At 37.3% G+C, this 17,979-nt stretch overlaps 1 protein-coding gene across 7 annotated transcripts in view; it reads right to left on the bottom strand.

The window, feature by feature from the left end:
- Nucleotides 1-17,979, bottom strand: part of ST18 (ST18 C2H2C-type zinc finger transcription factor) — a 232,199-nt gene that overhangs the window by 31,336 nt on the left and 182,884 nt on the right. For all 7 annotated transcript variants that reach the window (XM_039390422.1, XM_027728145.2, XM_027728148.2 and 4 more), the window contains 6 exons: nt 13,915-14,712; nt 11,040-11,174; nt 9,328-9,418; nt 7,715-7,819; nt 6,372-6,577; nt 3,029-3,240 (listed from right to left, as the gene is read on the bottom strand). In XM_039390422.1, coding sequence (XP_039246356.1) covers nt 3,029-3,240; nt 6,372-6,577; nt 7,715-7,819; nt 9,328-9,418; nt 11,040-11,174; nt 13,915-14,712 — 1,547 coding nt within the window. The remainder of the gene's footprint in view (nt 1-3,028; nt 3,241-6,371; nt 6,578-7,714; nt 7,820-9,327; nt 9,419-11,039; nt 11,175-13,914; nt 14,713-17,979) is intronic.

Raw genomic sequence — 17,979 nt, 5'->3', positions numbered from 1 at the left:
GGTCTCTTTGGAAGTTTTGCTTACCAATGATACTGTTAATATAAAATCTGACTTCTCTATCCTTGCTACCCTTTGCTTTTGCTTTTGTTGTCTTAGAGTTTCCTTCTGGAACTGATATGTAGAGAAGGAGAGATACATATTTGAAAATCCATTAAATTATTGAAATTTGGAAGTGTGTTGTAAAAACATTTATTTATCATTTTAGTGTTAGCTATTTATACAGGACAGTGGTGAACATTCAGCATAAACCATCCAACTCTTTCTAAGAGAGAGACAACACTCTGGAGGTCAAGAAATAAAATTTAAGAGACAGAAAGAAAAAAAAATTACTTTGGAAACACACTTGTGCTAAAAAGGGTTTTGGTGTTTTCCCCACTTGTTTAAGCAAGACAACATACGCACACTTTGAGCAAATACAAGAAAATGCCACTTGCTTGAAACGTTTGAAGTTTAAGTTCTGCTTTTAAAAACTAGAAGCACAATATTTTTACATCTCTGACAATTGTGCAACTTGCAAAGGATTTCCAGCAAGCCTAAGAAGTCCTCTGCAGTCTCACATGTCCTTGGTCTAACACCACTCAGCCTCCCATCTGCGAAGTATTATGGCTTGGATTGCTGGGAGGCTGACTGACACTCAAAGAACAACAAATACCTTTACAAGTCAGGAGCTTTGATCTGCTAAAGTATGGACGATGCTAATTAGGTTTTCTTAGACAAAGGAACAAAAGAATGTGGCAAGGGGCAGGGCTGAGAGGTCTAATACTGTGGGGCTCTGAACACAGCCACTCCACACAGGTATTTTCAAACCTGGTGAATGTGTGTGCTGTGGAGCAGAAGAAAGAAATAATTAACTCTGTAGTAATGTGCTGCATTATTTGTGTTCAAACACAAATAAAGTCTTTAAAGAGATTTTTTTTAAATCTAAAAATTTGTAAGGTATTCTAGCAAATAAACATTTACATTTTTGGCCAATTCAGAAACACTGATAAATAGTTAGTAGTCTCTTTACAAGTAGCCTTATTTTATTGCTTCGTATTTTAAAATTAGAAAGCATCTTCACTGAAGAGAGCCTGGCAACCTAATCCCACAATTTTTTTTGTTTGAATCCTATATGATCAATGTAATAAATATCCAAAACCAAATAAAAATAGGTTTTGTGTGGTTTTGGACACTAAATCTGTTTGGGGCTTACTTGTCTGTGTTTTGGCCAGAAGCTAATTCTGATTCTTCTGTCAGATGTTTTGTAGCAATATGCCCTCCAGAAAGTCTGGCAAAAGTGGAGGCAGGCAGATAGCAAGGTATGCAGGTGATTTTCTTTTAGGCTGGATTCCTGGCTGTGAAAAATGAGTAAGCTATGTGCCCCAAGTGTCCCTCCATATCGTTACTGTTATGTTCACTTCCATTCAATCCTTCCCCGTGATTTGGCAACTGTAAAGCAGGTACATAGGAGAAAATCTTTGGGTTATGCCTGGTCCCTTTACTGCTCGTCTCTGGCAACAAAGGTCTATTGCTGAGGTCAGCCAAAGGCTGCTGCAGCAATTTAATCCAACCATTGGCATCAGTTTCCATTTCCCCACTAGAAGAAGTCTCTATTGAAGACTGGTGGAAGGAGTGTTTTACAGCAGATATCAGGGATGGATCTGTCATAGTGAAATGTTCTGTGAGCAGTCTTTGGGGCAGATAATGTCTGAGTTACAGGAAATGCATGTGGACATATTCCAAAGAGTCTACCCTGTGGCATCTCTCAACATTGATTTCAAGGTCCAAAACTTCACAAGTAGAAATCAAAAGCAGCAAAGCAGGGGATACCACCCTGCAAAGGCACAAGACTCAGAATACCTAACAAGGTGTTATGCAGGTGGTAAAATGAACGGTTCCACTCAAAAAATAACAACTAACCTCTTAGCAATGGTGAATGAACACTCAACCTAATTGTAGATCAACAGCTCTGGAAGACACCTCTAGCCAGACTGAACCTGGTGCTAAAACAAATAAGGTAGAGTGACACTGACTTGTAGAGAAACAAGCCATCTCTCTTTTAGAGCACACATCAGTACTGAGAGCCCACAGCAGAAGTGAATCTGCTACGCTGTATTTTGACAAATGTACCTCTTTTTACTTCCAAATGATTTCTCCTCAAGATCTTGTGATTTCACCCTCTCATCTACATGGAGCTTTCAAAAGTTTCTTCGCAATGGAACATGTGTGACTTTAATACAAATAATAAACAACAGTGCTCCCACACCACTGTCATCAGAAGAAAATCTTGTCTATTTTCATCAGCATTATAATATTAGGTAATGGCACAGAAAATAAGGCTCCTAGTTCACACAGTACCACTTGTATATCATAAAGATCTGTGAGGAAACGCAGAGCAGAAATCAAAACACAAAAGCCACACAAACATCTACAAAATTAGGCAGCTTTCCATTATGACAGACTTGCCCAAATTATCTATCTCCAAGCGCAGTGGGCCTGATTCTCCACTCTTGCCAGCAGAAAGGGGAATTTTACCAAAGTCAGTTGTTATTCCCCCCTCTCTGCCTTGCCAAACTGCTAGGAGCTCCAAACACAACAGACTCCATAGGTGTAGTGCTGTTCCATTGCTAGCAAAATATCGCTCTGATTAATCATATGATTTTTATATTTTTTTTAAATCAGTCTCCAAAATGATCGCTAATGGTAGGTTTCAGAGGGAGAAAAATTTCATCTTAAAACATATCTAACGCATTATCCACCACAGATTGTTGCTGGATTTCAAATAACCTTTTTCTTTTTTCCTCCCAGAAAACTCCCCCCTTGTAATTAGGGCTCAATTATGAAAAGAATTAACAACATAATTCCTGCTATTTATTTAGTTTTATCAGAACTGGTCACTGCATCACTGATTTATTCTCTGTCTCTCTTCAAAAGAGCATGCAAACAGAAGCCTCCTTTTGGGGGATTTAATGCAGTCACTAACATGAAAGACAGTTTATTCACACAGTTCAGTAGCTAGCACACCCTCCAGGTTCTTGGACTACCCTACCTTGGCAGACAGACTCTGTGGTTTGTTGGAGAGGATCTCTGCTGCTTCCCTGCAGCGGGTGGAAAGGTTCAGGATAGCAGCAGCTGCTGCTATGTGGGTGTCTTCACTACATTGACCGTAGCTATAAGAGTTGGCATGGCAAGGGCTCTGTGTGTGGGCGCTAGCACTAGGCAGTCGATTAGAAAATTTCACTGGATTTGAAAAATGCTTTGCTGTTGAAGAGAGATTTGATTAGCAATTGCATGTATGAAATTTTTCCCGTTAAATAGTTTTGTTTCTCAGACTACAATTTCATACATAAAAATATTCAAAGATTACATTTAAAACAATCCTTTTCCTATTGTCAGTAAGGGTTTGCAGTAAAAATGGCTTCAAAAACACGATAATTTAATTTTTACTTGAAGAAATACACATTTTTTAACAATCAACTGAGTTTTTTACTCATATTTTATTTATCCCTAACTCAGGCATTAAAAATAATGATGTCCAAGGAAAGACTGAACAAGCATTAGCATGTTATCCATCATGATTTGACCACACAAGTGGGTAAATGCAATTGTAAGTGTATTCTTATAGAGGCTTCCTCTTAGAGCTCTATTGTGTAAAAAAAAAAACAGTGACTTGTCCAGTCTTAGCTAAAACAACACTGCTTACCCTACTTAGATTAATAAGTCTGTTATTTAAATAGCTTTGCTTAGGAGAACAAGACCTGGCTCTTGAACGAATCAGAGTAATCAGATAAAAACAATACCTGTAAGGAACATTCAGTACTAATTTTGTGGAAATTTTTAGACATTTAAGTCTATCCTTTAATCAATTAAAAAATAATGGCAATGAAGATTCCAGTGATCTTAACTTAGTCTTTTGTTGGCTATATTTGGAATGAAATACTAACAGGTGAACAGAAAAGCACTTTCACAGGCAAAAGTGGTATGTGTCATTCTTTGTTTTCTTCTCCATCAGCAGCACTTGCTCGAAAACAGGTAGAGAGAACTCTGCTCTCTGTTCTGGATTTTGGAGCTTGAGATGTCATAAACTGTTACAGGGAAAACACAGCACCATTATTTCAGCTCTAAGGAAGCAATAATCACTTCTTTTGTCTCTAGCTCTCACAGCGCCCTACAAAGATAAACTAAGCAAAATCCGATTTCTCAGCCTACACCCAGATACACCAAGAACATTTCTGCATATGGCCATCTGCTCGCTCCCTGAAGATCTGAGCCCCAAGGCTCTGGATCCCTTTGGATGTAGAGCTTTGGCTGAGTGCATTTTAATGCTAGGAGCTACACAAGGCATTGAAGGACTCATCTTTCCTCAAACTTGGGATGCTCTAAAAGAAATGCTTGTTTAAGTGCTTTGACTGTAGCTGAACGCCATACTTCATTTTTCTAAGCACTGGAGGCATCGCAGTAGAGCAATACATGAAAGCCTCATGATTCAGTACTCCCTTTCTCCAGTGCAAATTAAAAAGGATTTATCTGCCCTGTTTTAATACTATAGTGCAAGCAAGAGAGTCTACATTTTTTAGCACTTACTACAATGAAATTCAAATTAAAGAGCAGAAAAGTACATTTTCCATTACCCATCTTAAAAGATAAAAAAATCAACCAACCAACCAACCAACCAAACAAAAACCCTTCAGGCTATAAAGGGTGCATGTTTTGTTAACAAAACAAGTTTACAAGTGCAGAATCCACAAAGGGGTAATGATGGGCTTTCAGCTAGCTATGTATTTAAGTAGGACTCTGAATCAGTCACTACATCATCAGCTTCTTATTGCCAACTTCTGTATACCTGCATAGTTAAAGCACTCACCAGCTCTTTTACTTTCACCTTTCCATTAAAATAATAGCTGCACACTGCAATCTTTGCAAGAACAACAGGCTGTAAACTTCAGCCCTGATATACTTCATACATAAATTGCATATGTATGTATTTGCATTTGTATAAAAACATTTCAATCATTTTTTCTCTGAAATGAACCTGTGAAATAGACATACATCTGTGCAAAGAGATGGCTAATAGGGAATATTCAATTTTACAAACAAAATTGGAAAATCTGCCACCCAAGAAGCTGGCAATGCATATATTTGCTTTCATTTGAACAAGCCTATTTTCCAGGCCAGATAAATATCTACTTTTCATTTGCAATTTTAAACAGAGTATTTATATATATATATACACATATAAAACACAGATACCTACAAACATATATATGTGTGTTTGTGTGTACTTGGACACATACACAAATAAACATAAATTAATACAAATTTTATAAATATATAAAACATATAATATTTTATAGTATTAGAGCTATATTTAATTATCTTATAAATGTATTTATGAATATATAAAATTTTGGCTTTTCTGTTCACCATACTATGAATGTTTTCCTTTGTTAGGATATTTGGGATATTTTTTTCCTATTTTATTTTACTTTATTATTTTGTTTGCCATTAACAAAACAAAAGCCAACTAAAGAGTCTTTTGTCACATTGTTCTGGATCTATTTTCTTATGAACCCAATTATGGTGCAATGAAACCTTTCTTTTCCATTTCCCTCATGGTAACAGAATTATTTGTTTCTTTGAACTAAAAAATATTTTATAATGGTCAACACAATGACAGAATCTTGCTGAAGTTTCCCATGTAGACTGTGAAGAGAATCAGCAGTAAATAATCAGTGTCCACACTGCAGTATCTCATTTTTACAGAGTAGTACCTCAGCAGATCTGTAAGTGATGCAAGCAGGGGAATCTTGATAACAGTTTGATGCATTGGATATGTCTGCACTAAAATATGATGTTGTACAGGAATATAAGATAGCAAAATAAATTCAGTCCAGGCCTGGAATTAAAGCATCTGAGGCATATGCTCATCTAGGAGAAATAATATCTGTATGGATGCATCTAAAAGGTACTCAAAGTGCCTTTGAAACCTAACTTGGATTTCTTTGTACTACAGTTCATTATGTCCTATAAAGACACATTCCATGGGACTTCTCATGACAACATCCTATCACATAAAGATATCACAATTTAGCCAAAGAGGAATGTAACAGATAAAACATAAAGTATTCCTTTTTACTCCAGTTTTCCACTGACAATTGCTTTTAAAAGAAGCATCAAAATAGTAAACCTTGTAGTGATGATATTTGGTGTTCTAGCATTCTGTATGTAGCCAACTAGTAATTCTATTTACCATTCTGGCCACAAGTGATTAAAAATGCTTCCTACAGAGCTTTTTAGAATTCTAGAAGTTTGAAAGTAGAACAAGCAAAAAGAAAAAAAAAAAGTCTGACATTCTGCCCCTTTTCCAAGAGATAACTGAATTTCAAGCTTACATTCAAGAAACTGAGGTGTTTTTCGTCCTTGTGTCACAGGTGCTGTTGTGCGTTTCCCAAAGACTTGTGCATCAAAACTGGCATAATCAAATGGTACTTTCCCAAACTTCTCCTGTTCCTTTGCCAAGGTGCCTCTGGAGGAGGTGACCGGCTGTGAAGTTCTGTAACTGTACTGAGATACCTCAGGTTGCTTTGCTAAATTTGTCCTACAGAAAGAAGAAAAAGAATGAAGGAGAAAGACAGAAATATCTTTAAAAAACATTTTGACAAAAAAATACATGGTAAAGCATATGGTTCCATGTCAATTAAAAAATGTGCTATTGTCACATGTAAAACTTACTGGTAGGTGTATACAAGATATAAACAACATAAATACGGTGGCTGACCTACTAGTCAGAGTACTTTGACTACATCAAAATGCAAAGATGAGGACATAAAAAAATTTAGTATTCTTTTCTAATGGTTTGGGATATTTACAAGACGGCTACCAACTTACTGCTAGGTTACCTCTGCAGGATGGGGCTTCCTTTATTTATAAAAATTGTCTTGATTTTTTCTAGTTAAAGGACTTTCAGGTTTTTTTAATCACTATTGTTCCCACTTTACTGTGAATGAGTGCGGTATAAATATAATATAAGATGATCTGAAATAATTGCTTGTGCTATTTGGGAGAAATGAATGATTTATGGTATGTTATTCTGTTTAGTTAATGTTCAGTCACTACTTGTCTTTAGCAATTTCCTAAGGACTTTTCATATGTAGAGTTAAGGCACGTGCAGTTGGCAGACACATGGACATAATATTCTGTAATGGCTCTGAAGGAACCATTAGAGCTGATCATGTCAATAATCCACAAATTAAAGTGTCCCCAAATAGACCTGAATATAATAGGTTGTAATGGTCGTGGTGCCAATGATGTGCAAATTATGCATGTCTGTAGGGTCCATATAACTCAAACAAAATACAATTGCAATAAAAAGTGTTTCTCCTTTTTGATGTCATTATACAATTCAACTAATTAAACCAATAAACTTAAAATTAAGAAACTCTATGAATTGTTCTGATCAGGTTACTTGTGTGAAAGTAAGATTTAGTAGAATATATTTGATTGCTTGTCAAAAGATAGGTCTATTGTACTTAATGTCAGCCACATGCAAAAGAACTAGCAGAAAGACGGTTGTTTATTTTGAGATACAGTCAAGTTATTTAGCTTTGCAGAGGTTCATCTTGGAAAACCAAGCTACCACTGCAACTGAAACCTGAAATAGGGGAAAGACCTGAGGACCAATCAATAGTGTTTGTGCATAAATACTTTGGAGAGACTGGTTTGCAAGCACTCCTACCTATGAGTCTGATCATGGCACTGCCCAGCTTTTGGAGACTCGAGATGGTTCTTTTCCTGGGACATTGCCAACTTTTCAGCTGCAGCAATTGGACAACCAGAGAGGCTGTTGAAAAGCAAAGGTGAAGAAAAGAAAAAAAAAAGTTAAAATTAATTCTTAAGTAAAAGAAATGTGTGCTCTGGAATCCAGTGACTTTGAACTTCTCTGATGTTCTGTGCATCTATGGGAATTGCTGCTGCTATAGACCAGACTCATTTAGTTTTCAATCCTTAATGCAAAACTGTGAAATCTTTGTATTTTAGGTGATATATCTGTAAACTGAATCATGTAGGAGTTTTCCGCAGTTCAGCTTTGATGTTTTGCGTCTGGCAAGTCACTAGTAAATTTTTTGACAAATGACATTTACTTTATCAGTTAAACCATGCATATAAGCCTCCTACTGATTAAAATGAAAGTGAATTTGGGAAAAAAACAGGGATATGTGAGTGACTGCTACCAAAGAACACATTTTGTCATTTCAAGTTGTGCTAGCTTATTTTTTCTGTTTGCTTTATTAGATTAGAACATGTTTTCTTATCCTATTTATGGGTTGCTTATGATACAGCTGATGTGCTTCAAAGATGACTGGGGATTTAAAACAAGAAACACAAACACTAAATATTTGGTGTTCCTTATATATTCTTGTAGACAAGCTTGTCATATCTCTGGAAAAAACTGACTTCTTATACTAAAGATTAGTAATATAGTATGATAATCCTCTGTTTCTGTGCCCTCATACAATAACCAATCAATCAAGCAGCAAAACCAAAACCAAATCCTCCAAAAATTCAGTACAACAAAGAAAGTTGGTTTTGAATTTTTTATGTCCCAAGTTTGTTTGTAAGACTGATGTATTTTTCCAGAAGCAGTATATGGAATATTTTGGCTTACTGGTTTCCAGCAGAAAGCATTACTGACAAGAGTTGTGCTGACAGCAGTGGCTTGCTGGACACAGAGTGCGTTGACTCTCTGCCTCACCTACTGTCCAGCTGTGATTCCCCAGCTGCCTGTCTGGAAGGCTTTTCTCAATTTTACTTTCTCCCTGCAGGCAGCAGGTTAAACGGACAGGAATGTTCCAAGCAGGAAGATGGCATTTCTGAGGGTAATAAATGGAGCTTTTAAATGGATTCTAAAACATTCCACTTAAAATTTTCTGTTTTGCTAAAAGGTAATGTGCCTTGATCAGAAGTTCCTGCCGAGGACTGCCACGTATGTGATGCAAAACAAACGGCTTTTGGTTTCCACTGGGTTTCCCAGTTGTAGCAATAATAATATATTTGTTCATTCCTACCTCTTGTACATGATGACTTTTCACTGTGAAGATTGTGAAGAATATATAGCTTTAAATCACATACCTGAAAAATACTAGTGGAATTTGCCATTCTCAGTGCTGCAGCCATTTTTTAGATAATGGAATTAAACACAATTTTTTTTGTTATAAATAACACAGGCTACCCTTGCAGTTCATAGACAGTCTGCAGAGTAGTACATATCATCTAATTCCAAGATGTGCCCATCAATTTACTCCTGAGTACAAGTTAGATTTTAAGTGGACAGCAACTTTTCTGATCTACCTTCGATGCGTGTTGCGATTGCTGTTGACATGTCCTCTTCCAGTACATCCTGGGGTGGGGCACTTTAAAACATTTTCATGCATGGCAAGAACTAAACAGGAATAAAAAAAAAAAGATTGATACTAACACACATCAAATAAAAATACATATAATAAAAAAAAATTAACGTTTCCTCTTTGGACCCAGATTCTCAATTCTGTCACATTCTAACCACAGAAGAAGAGGACAAGAAAAAGACCTACAACACAGTGAGTGTGGTGCCTCTAGCATATACCAGTTTATATTACTGTAACTTGTCTTCTCACATGCACATCATTGTTTCTACAAACTTTAAAGAATGCAGATGGAAGTTAGCAAAGATGTTACATCATGACACCCTTTTTCCTTTGATTCATACACCACTAACACAATCGACTAGAAAAGGCAGGTGATAGAGGAGCCCTAGGTCACATGGTCATGCTACATAAGCTGCAGTCCCTCTCTGTCTCAGGGAGGCCAAACCCTCAAGCACAGGAAGGCTGTTTATGCATTTTATCAGAGGATCTGAGTATGTCCCCTTTGAACCCTTACACCTTCTGATCCTCTGAGCTGTGCTGAAACTATCTGTGACCAATTGGTCGTGCTTCCAAGCAGCAGCTTACACTCCTAGTGGTGACTGCAATGATATGTACATTTCTTATGCCTTTGACGTGGATCATCTTTACTAAGACTGACATATGTCTGTGCTTCACAAAAGCTGACTGTTCAGTCAGCTGGTTTGTTCTGTCAGGAACAAAATTATAACTTTTTGTTTTTTCCCCTAGCAGGACAGAACACATCTGATTGGAAGTGTAATAATTAACAAGGACTTGCTAATTTTAACTTTTTAGAAAGGTGTGAAGGCCTTCCAAATGCAGCACCCTGCTTAGCTCAGTAGATGTTTCCATAAATATAGTTTAGCACTAGATCTTAAAAAATGTAGAGGTACAGTTAGGAAGAGGATGTTTAAGTGGATAGTTTCACATTAAATTTTGGCTTATTATTAAACATTTCATGGCATCATATTGCAGGATTACACAAACACACAAACCAATGTAATCAGAGCAGCACAGTTAGAAATAAGCAGGGAATTTCAGGCTAGACTGGACGTAAAAGGATTAGTGTGATACTGTCATAAGAGAGGGACCTGTCGTGGACCAGCTCTGGGATGTACTGATGGAAGTAACCTTTTTGAGCTCAGTGGTAAGGGGGACACTGGAAACATCTCTGCACAAGCGTGCCCAGGCCTCTCAGCTGTTGGCAATGAAAACCAGCAGCCTCGGTGTGTGATTGTGGCAAATGAGGCCACAGCTCTGAAACAAGCATGTGCTGTCGTGTGATGCATGCCTTAGCAAAGGCATGAGCAAGAAAGATCTTGAAGATTCATGAGATTACAGTGTGCAGGTCTGCTGGAAGGGTGGGAATAGCTGGGCTCTGATCTTTTTCTTCCCAGGCCTCCTGAGGAGCCTACTGCTGTTTGTAATGCTACTGCTGAGTACTTGAGCTGCACAAGTGTGGAAAGTAGAACTACAGCTATGAGCTGGAGGGCAAAGAAGGTGTGATGGCTTCTCTCTCAGTCTCATTCTTCAATCTTACCCAGAAAAAAGGGGTTCTTTTCCAGCATAAGTAAACACTATCCACAATACTGAGCCAGATCCAGCTGTTATTCTGAACTGCAGGGTGCTGATACTCACTTTCTAGTGGCACTCTAACTTTGTGTGGACAGCCTGAGAGACTGCGGTGGTGAGGGTAGAGCCCAGTCACGTGCCCTGTGCCATCACATCCTGGGATGGGGCATTTGGTTTCTCTCTTTTCAGGCCTGGGTGAATCTGCAGAGAAATCAGACAAGGTTTTGTTTGGTTTTAGCCCCTGTCTGCACTCAGCTGAGTGATCCTAGCAGTGTGATATTCTCTATTTTGTACTTCAGATTTAATTCCGATGCAAAGTTTTAATAGACATGCAACTTAAACATCACTTTAGGTTTTCACACTGTGTCCTTTAAACAATTACTCCCCCCTCCCAATACGCCACTTATGTGCTAAACCATATAGCTTTAGGATTGCAGTGTCATTTATTCCATTCAGATCCTAAAACAGGACAGAAGCCACAATCCAATAAGCCGGGAAACTGGCAGTGTCGGCCAACAGCAAGATCTATAAAGGAATAAATAAAAAAAGCAGAAACAATCTTTTGCTCTGTTAATGTCAGACTCCAGGAAGCTGGGACAACCAAATAAAAGCTGAGGTGTGAAACAAACAAACAAACAAAAAAAGCATTTCAACCAGAAGCCATTCCTTAAATATCACAGATCTCTAGGCTGTAGGTTCTTTGTTAGGAAACTGAATACATGCCACTTTACATTTGAGAGGCAAGGCAAGCAGCTCCCTCTGGTACACATGGCAATGCCGCTTTGTGGAGCAGCCCACAAAGACAGAGAAAACATGGAGCAGCCGATACCCTTTCAAAAGTGAGGTCTCAGCCCAGACCCACAGCTACCACTCTGTAATGGCCCCTTTTTTTGTTTCAAGCACCTAGAATTGTGCAAGAAGCACTGGTCAGAAAGCCTTTATTTGATTTCCAATGCAGAATCAAAAGTCTGGGTAGGAAAGAAATGATTTCTGGTCCAGAAATTCTCTTGTGAGAAATCTGGAGGAAGTGGCAGCATAAATTGCTGAGGATGGTTTTAGCTGCATCTGTGATTGGCTGCCAACAGCATTTCGTGCTGAGGGAGAAAACAGCTGCAGCCAGCACAGTCTCCTTCAAGCTCATTTTTTTGGACTGTGAGGTAGGATGTGCTTAGGGATAGAATCACCAGAAACAGTTGAGGGTTAAACTTCCTGGCAAGTGTTTAGGTTAAAAAATAAAATAAATAAATAGGGAGGAAAGAAAATAGACTGAACATCATCAGGATACCACAAGCTTTTTACAATCACTACAAATAAAAAGTGCTGCAATAGTGAAGAGGAAATAAAGAGGGATCCTGAAATATGATTTAGCATTCCCCTCAGTAATTGAAAAGGTTTATCATTAAATAGATGGATAAGTATAAACTTAAGCCATTTTTTTCTAATCTAGTATCCAAGAATTAAAATTAAGAGCTGATGGATTTGATGGTGGATTGCTTAGAAATAAAAGCAGTTAATTATATAAAGTGAAAAAATTGTGTGCATGATACAACATTGACTACAGTCATATGGTGTTTATGCAATCTGAACAAAGCCTAGAGTGTTTCTCCATGAGTGTTACCTCTGAACTGATCTGGAAAGTACAGATAATTATAATATGAGACAAATCAGGAAGGGACAGATTCTGCCATTCTTACATCATTGCTCTTTTCTGTGTGTACTGTGAGAAAGTCACACTGACACCAATGTGAACTTGGTGAACACAGATGCTCTCAGGATAAGAAAGGATATCTGTAAAGTTCCTGCATATGCCATCATCATCTGAGTAAATAAAGGTTCATGTAGTGTAGCAAGAAGGTAGACTAATACCATGCATGCACAACTTAAGACATGCTAATGAAAAGACTGCTTGAGACACAAAACTGAGATGCATGCATTTTCTTCCCAAATACAACTGGAAATATTTTACAGTTGCAACCCCTAAAAAAACCCTGTCAGTTATCTTTCACTCTAAATGCTTTTGATAACTAAATTACTTTAATATTTGCAATGTCCACAGGGACTACTCTAAAGTAACATTAGAAATATCAAAGTAAATCATTTATCAAAATCAGAAATTGCATCAATTCTGGGGTGAACTCAGTGTGTTCAGAAAGCCAAAAGGAAAAGCCAAAGGGCAGATGAATGTATTGTTACTTAGTACAGCAGGGAGTGTGCTTATAAAATGACATCTCTTGATGTTCTGTAATTATCCTTAATTGAGGAGTTGCATACAAGACAGCCCAGTTTACAAATCAAACCTAAATCTTTTAAATCTCCACTTTAAGTGCTGAAAATGGAGTGATGTTCCTACAGGTTTGTAGAATGCCTCAAACTCTCAGAAACAATAAGGATTTTGGAACTTAATGGTATTTCTGCTGATGGCGAATGGGGCAGAAGAGCATGGCTTGTGCTTTCCTGGCTCAGAAGTACTGGCTGTAGCAAAATGTAATGCTGATACATAAAGCAGACAGAACTCAGAAAATGCATGGCTTAGGGATTAGGTGGCATCTTTGGAAGAGGCCAATTTTTCACCCTAACCTTGCCCTTGTGCACCATTTTAATGCCTTCTCTTTTGGCTGCTGAAATTTTGGAGGTATGTATTAGTGCCCTATGGAGGAGGAAGCAGAGGAGGAGGAAAAGGAGGAGAAGGACTGTCAGTGCCAGCTACACAGCCCTTTTAGTACCCATTACTGATCATTTCACATAGCAGTTTGGCACAAAGCCAAGTACCTAGCATTTAACCTGGTTAGACGTAAGGCACTAGTTTGAAGGTACATAATTAACAAAATTACCAGCTAAATTCCAGATTCTTTACTGTTGCTATAAAACCCAGCTCAGAATACTCTATCAGTCACAGGATAAATGCTTAAGCCAGTAAGAACAGCCAAAAATACTTCCTTACGTTTGTTGTTAAATATCTGTCTCCCACCAATGTCAATCACTTTGGTTTGTCTCCTTTCCCCTGCTAGATGCTCCAGAAGAAACCTATCCAGTTCCTTGTAAGTGCTGTGAAACACATGCCCTTGCTCTGCCTGCAGAGCGATTGCTTGCTCTAGCAAACTCAAGTTCCCTTTTGTTTTGTCCAGCTCAACCGACACATCTGTGGTTTCTGACAGGCACTCATTGTCATCTTCTTCGCTTTCAGGGAAGGGATTCTGAATTCTCTTCTCAAAAGGATCTGGGTGAGACTCCTGGGGTGCTTTCAGCTCTGTTTCTGAATCACAGAGTGTTTCACAAGGACCATATTCGACTTCTTCCTTCTTGATTTCTGGGACTTCCAGGATGCTGGGTTGATTACACTCTACAAAAAACTTCTGAGTTACATGGGGCTTTACGCTAGTTTCTTCCGAGAAATTTGAGGAGCTATCCCACTCATTGTCCATAATTTCAGAGTTACTTTCATTTTCCTCAGATGAACAGTATTTTGGGTTAGAAATAACAGTCTTTTCCTTTCCTTCAGCTGAGTTAATCAGGTAACATTCGTCAGTGTCATCACTTTCTGTTTTTAAGGATTGAATGCCACTATCGTTTAGATTTTCTGCCACTGTTTGACTGGGTGCATCTTTTGCTAATTTTCCCATGTTCATCAAAGATTTGGCCATGGCATCTTGATAGCTGGAGTAGTTGTCTTGTCTTTGACTGGAATTTTCTTGCCCACCCAAATGAGGGGTTTCTTCAGATGATTTTGGAGTACTCTCCTCTGCGTGAGAAAAAAGCAAGAGAAATATATTAAGAATAGCTGCTTGTTGTATCTTGTAGAAGTGATATGAAGATATTTACATACCAATTGCCATTTCTTTACTCAAAGGTGCTCTGAAATGATTGAACTCACACCAAGGCTGTGTTTGGAATGACTGTGTAGCTTCAGGAAAAGCCCTTTTAAGATTATATCTACTTTATATTGTAGCTCCAACACTATAAGGGAAATAAATATCACCATTTCTCACTGATGGTGAAGACCTATATTATCTTAGAACACACACGCACACTCTCATATACATTCATATAGATAGATACTACATATATACACATAATCTATATAATATATGCATATATATATATACAGGCACACACATTTTAAAATTCCTCTAATCTGTTTTTACTTCTCCTTTATCTAAGATTCCCAAATATTTTCTCAAAATGGACCCTAATTACTTTCCTAGTCACTCCAGATCCCGTGAAAAACCTTGATGGAAAAATTCTCAATACTTCACAAAGGGCAAGCTCCTGGTCACCATTGAAATTGCCATGTTAAATGATAGATCAGGTCATGCACAGGCAAACAGAAATGGTTGTTATGTACAGACTCATGAAGGACTTGTTAAAGACACCACTGAAGTGCATCCTGTCTTTATAAACATCTTTCTTCAGAAGAAAACCAGCAACCAGCAGGTAATAAAGGCTGCATGCAGGAGAGGTCGTCGGTGTGGAAGACAGTATGCCTTTTGTATCTCATTTAATTTTTTATAAACATTTCCTCTGACAAGGACACTCAAAAATACATCTCCATCATCTTCCTTTCTGGTAATTATCTCTCTAAAATCAACACTGGTTTTGCCAGGATCAAGTAAATATTGCCATAGTAACTAAAAGCATTTTTGGATGAAGGGAAGAATTTAGTCACAACACTAGCCCCTTCAATAATGCTGATTATAGGGTACATTCTTTTGTTGGGATCTATTCAACATAAACTGAAAAATTTAACATTTTACTTCCTAGAAAGGAGGATGAATAAACAAGCACAGAGTATTTTATAAGACATGTCTGTCCTTTCCTGAATCAGAAGAACTCCAGGTTTAAATAATAAATTAAGCATAGTCTAAAATGCAAATGAAGTTTCTCTCAATAACACAGTGAGCTATTAAGAGAAAGTGTAAAGGGTTATGATAATTTTAAAGTATTATGAACTACAGAAAACAAATAAAAAGCATTTTCAGTGAATATGTCCAATTCATTGAACTATTCTCTCAATCCACTTAACTACCCACATGTGTACAATAATGATTTATAGACATTATACCTAATTATGCATATTTGGGCTGTGTTAGAGTGCCTAACAAAAGCTCTAGAAAGCAACAATTACCTCTGTTGCTTAGCTACATAGTTTAAAATATTCCTATTAAGTGCAGATTATTGTGGAGGGGAAAAGGGGGACAAAAATGCACATGTGCACCACAATGCATTTCACTTTACTGCTGCCAAACTGTTAGCATTTTGGGTCATTTCCAGTTTACATAATTGTTTGGTTCAACTGTTTGTTATATGTTAAAAGAAAATATTGATTAATTCTTATTCTTCTTCAGAAAATTGGACTCATGCAGGGAGAGGTGGCCTTGTGCACTGTGTGCATAAAGTTGTATTTAAAAAAATGTCTGTAAACCTTATTGTAACTTTTTAGCAGCTGGTCTAGTACCACACACATTGCAGTATTCTGAGTAAAATCTGCTGTCTTTTCACATCTCAACAAGTAAGGATGGTGATATGGCTCTATAACTAACTTTAGTCAAATGGATTTTTATTATTTGCTCTTCTGTTATTTGGAAAAGAACAGAATCCCATCAATGGGTCATTTCAAAAAGTAACAAGATTCAGTTTAATAGAAATATCCCACCCTTCAAAACAAAACAAAGAAAACATTTTAATGGTAACAGGTCTTTTCAGTTATTTTTCTGTGTGAAAGATAAAAAATAATAATAACAGATTTTTGTTCCTTAAATAATCAGCAATTCTTAAAACACTGTGTTTAAAAATCTGTTGTTGAATCAGTCTTAATGGTTCAGCTGTCTCAGCTTTGCTTTTTACATCTACAGGCTGTAAATTTACTTTAAAAATAATCAAAACTCAGTTTAGTTTACAGTTGCATCAATCCATGAACTGAAGCATTAACTAATCAACAGACAAGAATCATGAGTTCACAATAAAATGAACAATATTGTTAAACTAAGAGTTTACAAATTAGCCTACATGGCCAGACCAACTGTATGCTTTAGCTGAAATTTGTTTTGTAGTTGGCAAAATTAATGCAAAAGGGAGTAGGTTGTATTATCATTTACAGAAACAGTTGGGAGATATCATATTGGTATCAAATAAATCTTTTTGAAATAAAATGGATTTTTTTGTTTTGTCTGAAGGGCATGGTGCAAATAGAGTTCCTCTACATTTATATCAATGGATCTGGCCTAACACTTGCCCTTTTTTTGAAAAAAATCAGTTAAGTAACTTAGGTTCATCTGTATATGGCACAGAGTCTATCTTTACACCCATCATAGTACTTTCCCTTCATTGAGTTCTTCAAGCTGTGCAGAGGGCAGACAAAGGGAAAGAAAAACATATTACTGAGGGCAACTCTGGATAGTCAGGAACCAGGCTGAATCAATACAATTAAAATTTGCTAAAATTCATATATCTAAAAAAGAAAATTCCAAACAAACAACAATCCTCCCCTCCAAACGTACCAAGTCTTACTCCAACAGATTCCCTTCTGGTGTCAAGAGATAGAAATACTCCTTGAAGGCTGAAGAGGCACTGAGAGCCTTGAAACCTTTTTCTTGATGAATTTTCCTTTGCAACGTCACCCAATAGAGGGAGACATTGTGCATCACCTTGCTAATTAATGTTCTCTTTGAAGATGGGCTTTACAGTGTGGGCTTTCGCAGTGATTTTTGGAAGAAACTCCTAGAAGATTTACAAGTGACAGCTGACTGAAAACTTTGCTGTATAGAAGTGCCACAAAGACTTCCAGTGATTTTGGTAGAATCAGGATTTGACTCTTTAATCTGAAAGACATTCTTCCTCTTTTCATATATAGAAAATTTGGGGAGAGTTGTTTTGTTTTAAGGAAATTCAATTTAGAATGGATAAATACATAAACTACTAATCTCAGTTTATCTTAGAATCATAGAACAGCCCAGATTGGAAGGGACCTTGAAAGACTATTTGGTCTAAACTTTTGTGGGGAAGAGACCCT

This window comes from Pipra filicauda, unplaced genomic scaffold, assembly GCF_003945595.2.
Source record: "Pipra filicauda isolate LSUMZ 115617 unplaced genomic scaffold, ASM394559v2 scaffold81_size6448238_pilon, whole genome shotgun sequence".
NCBI classification, from domain to species: Eukaryota; Metazoa; Chordata; class Aves; order Passeriformes; family Pipridae; genus Pipra; species Pipra filicauda.
Note: the sequence above shows the minus strand (reverse complement) of the source record. Positions and strands in the feature narration are given on the sequence as shown.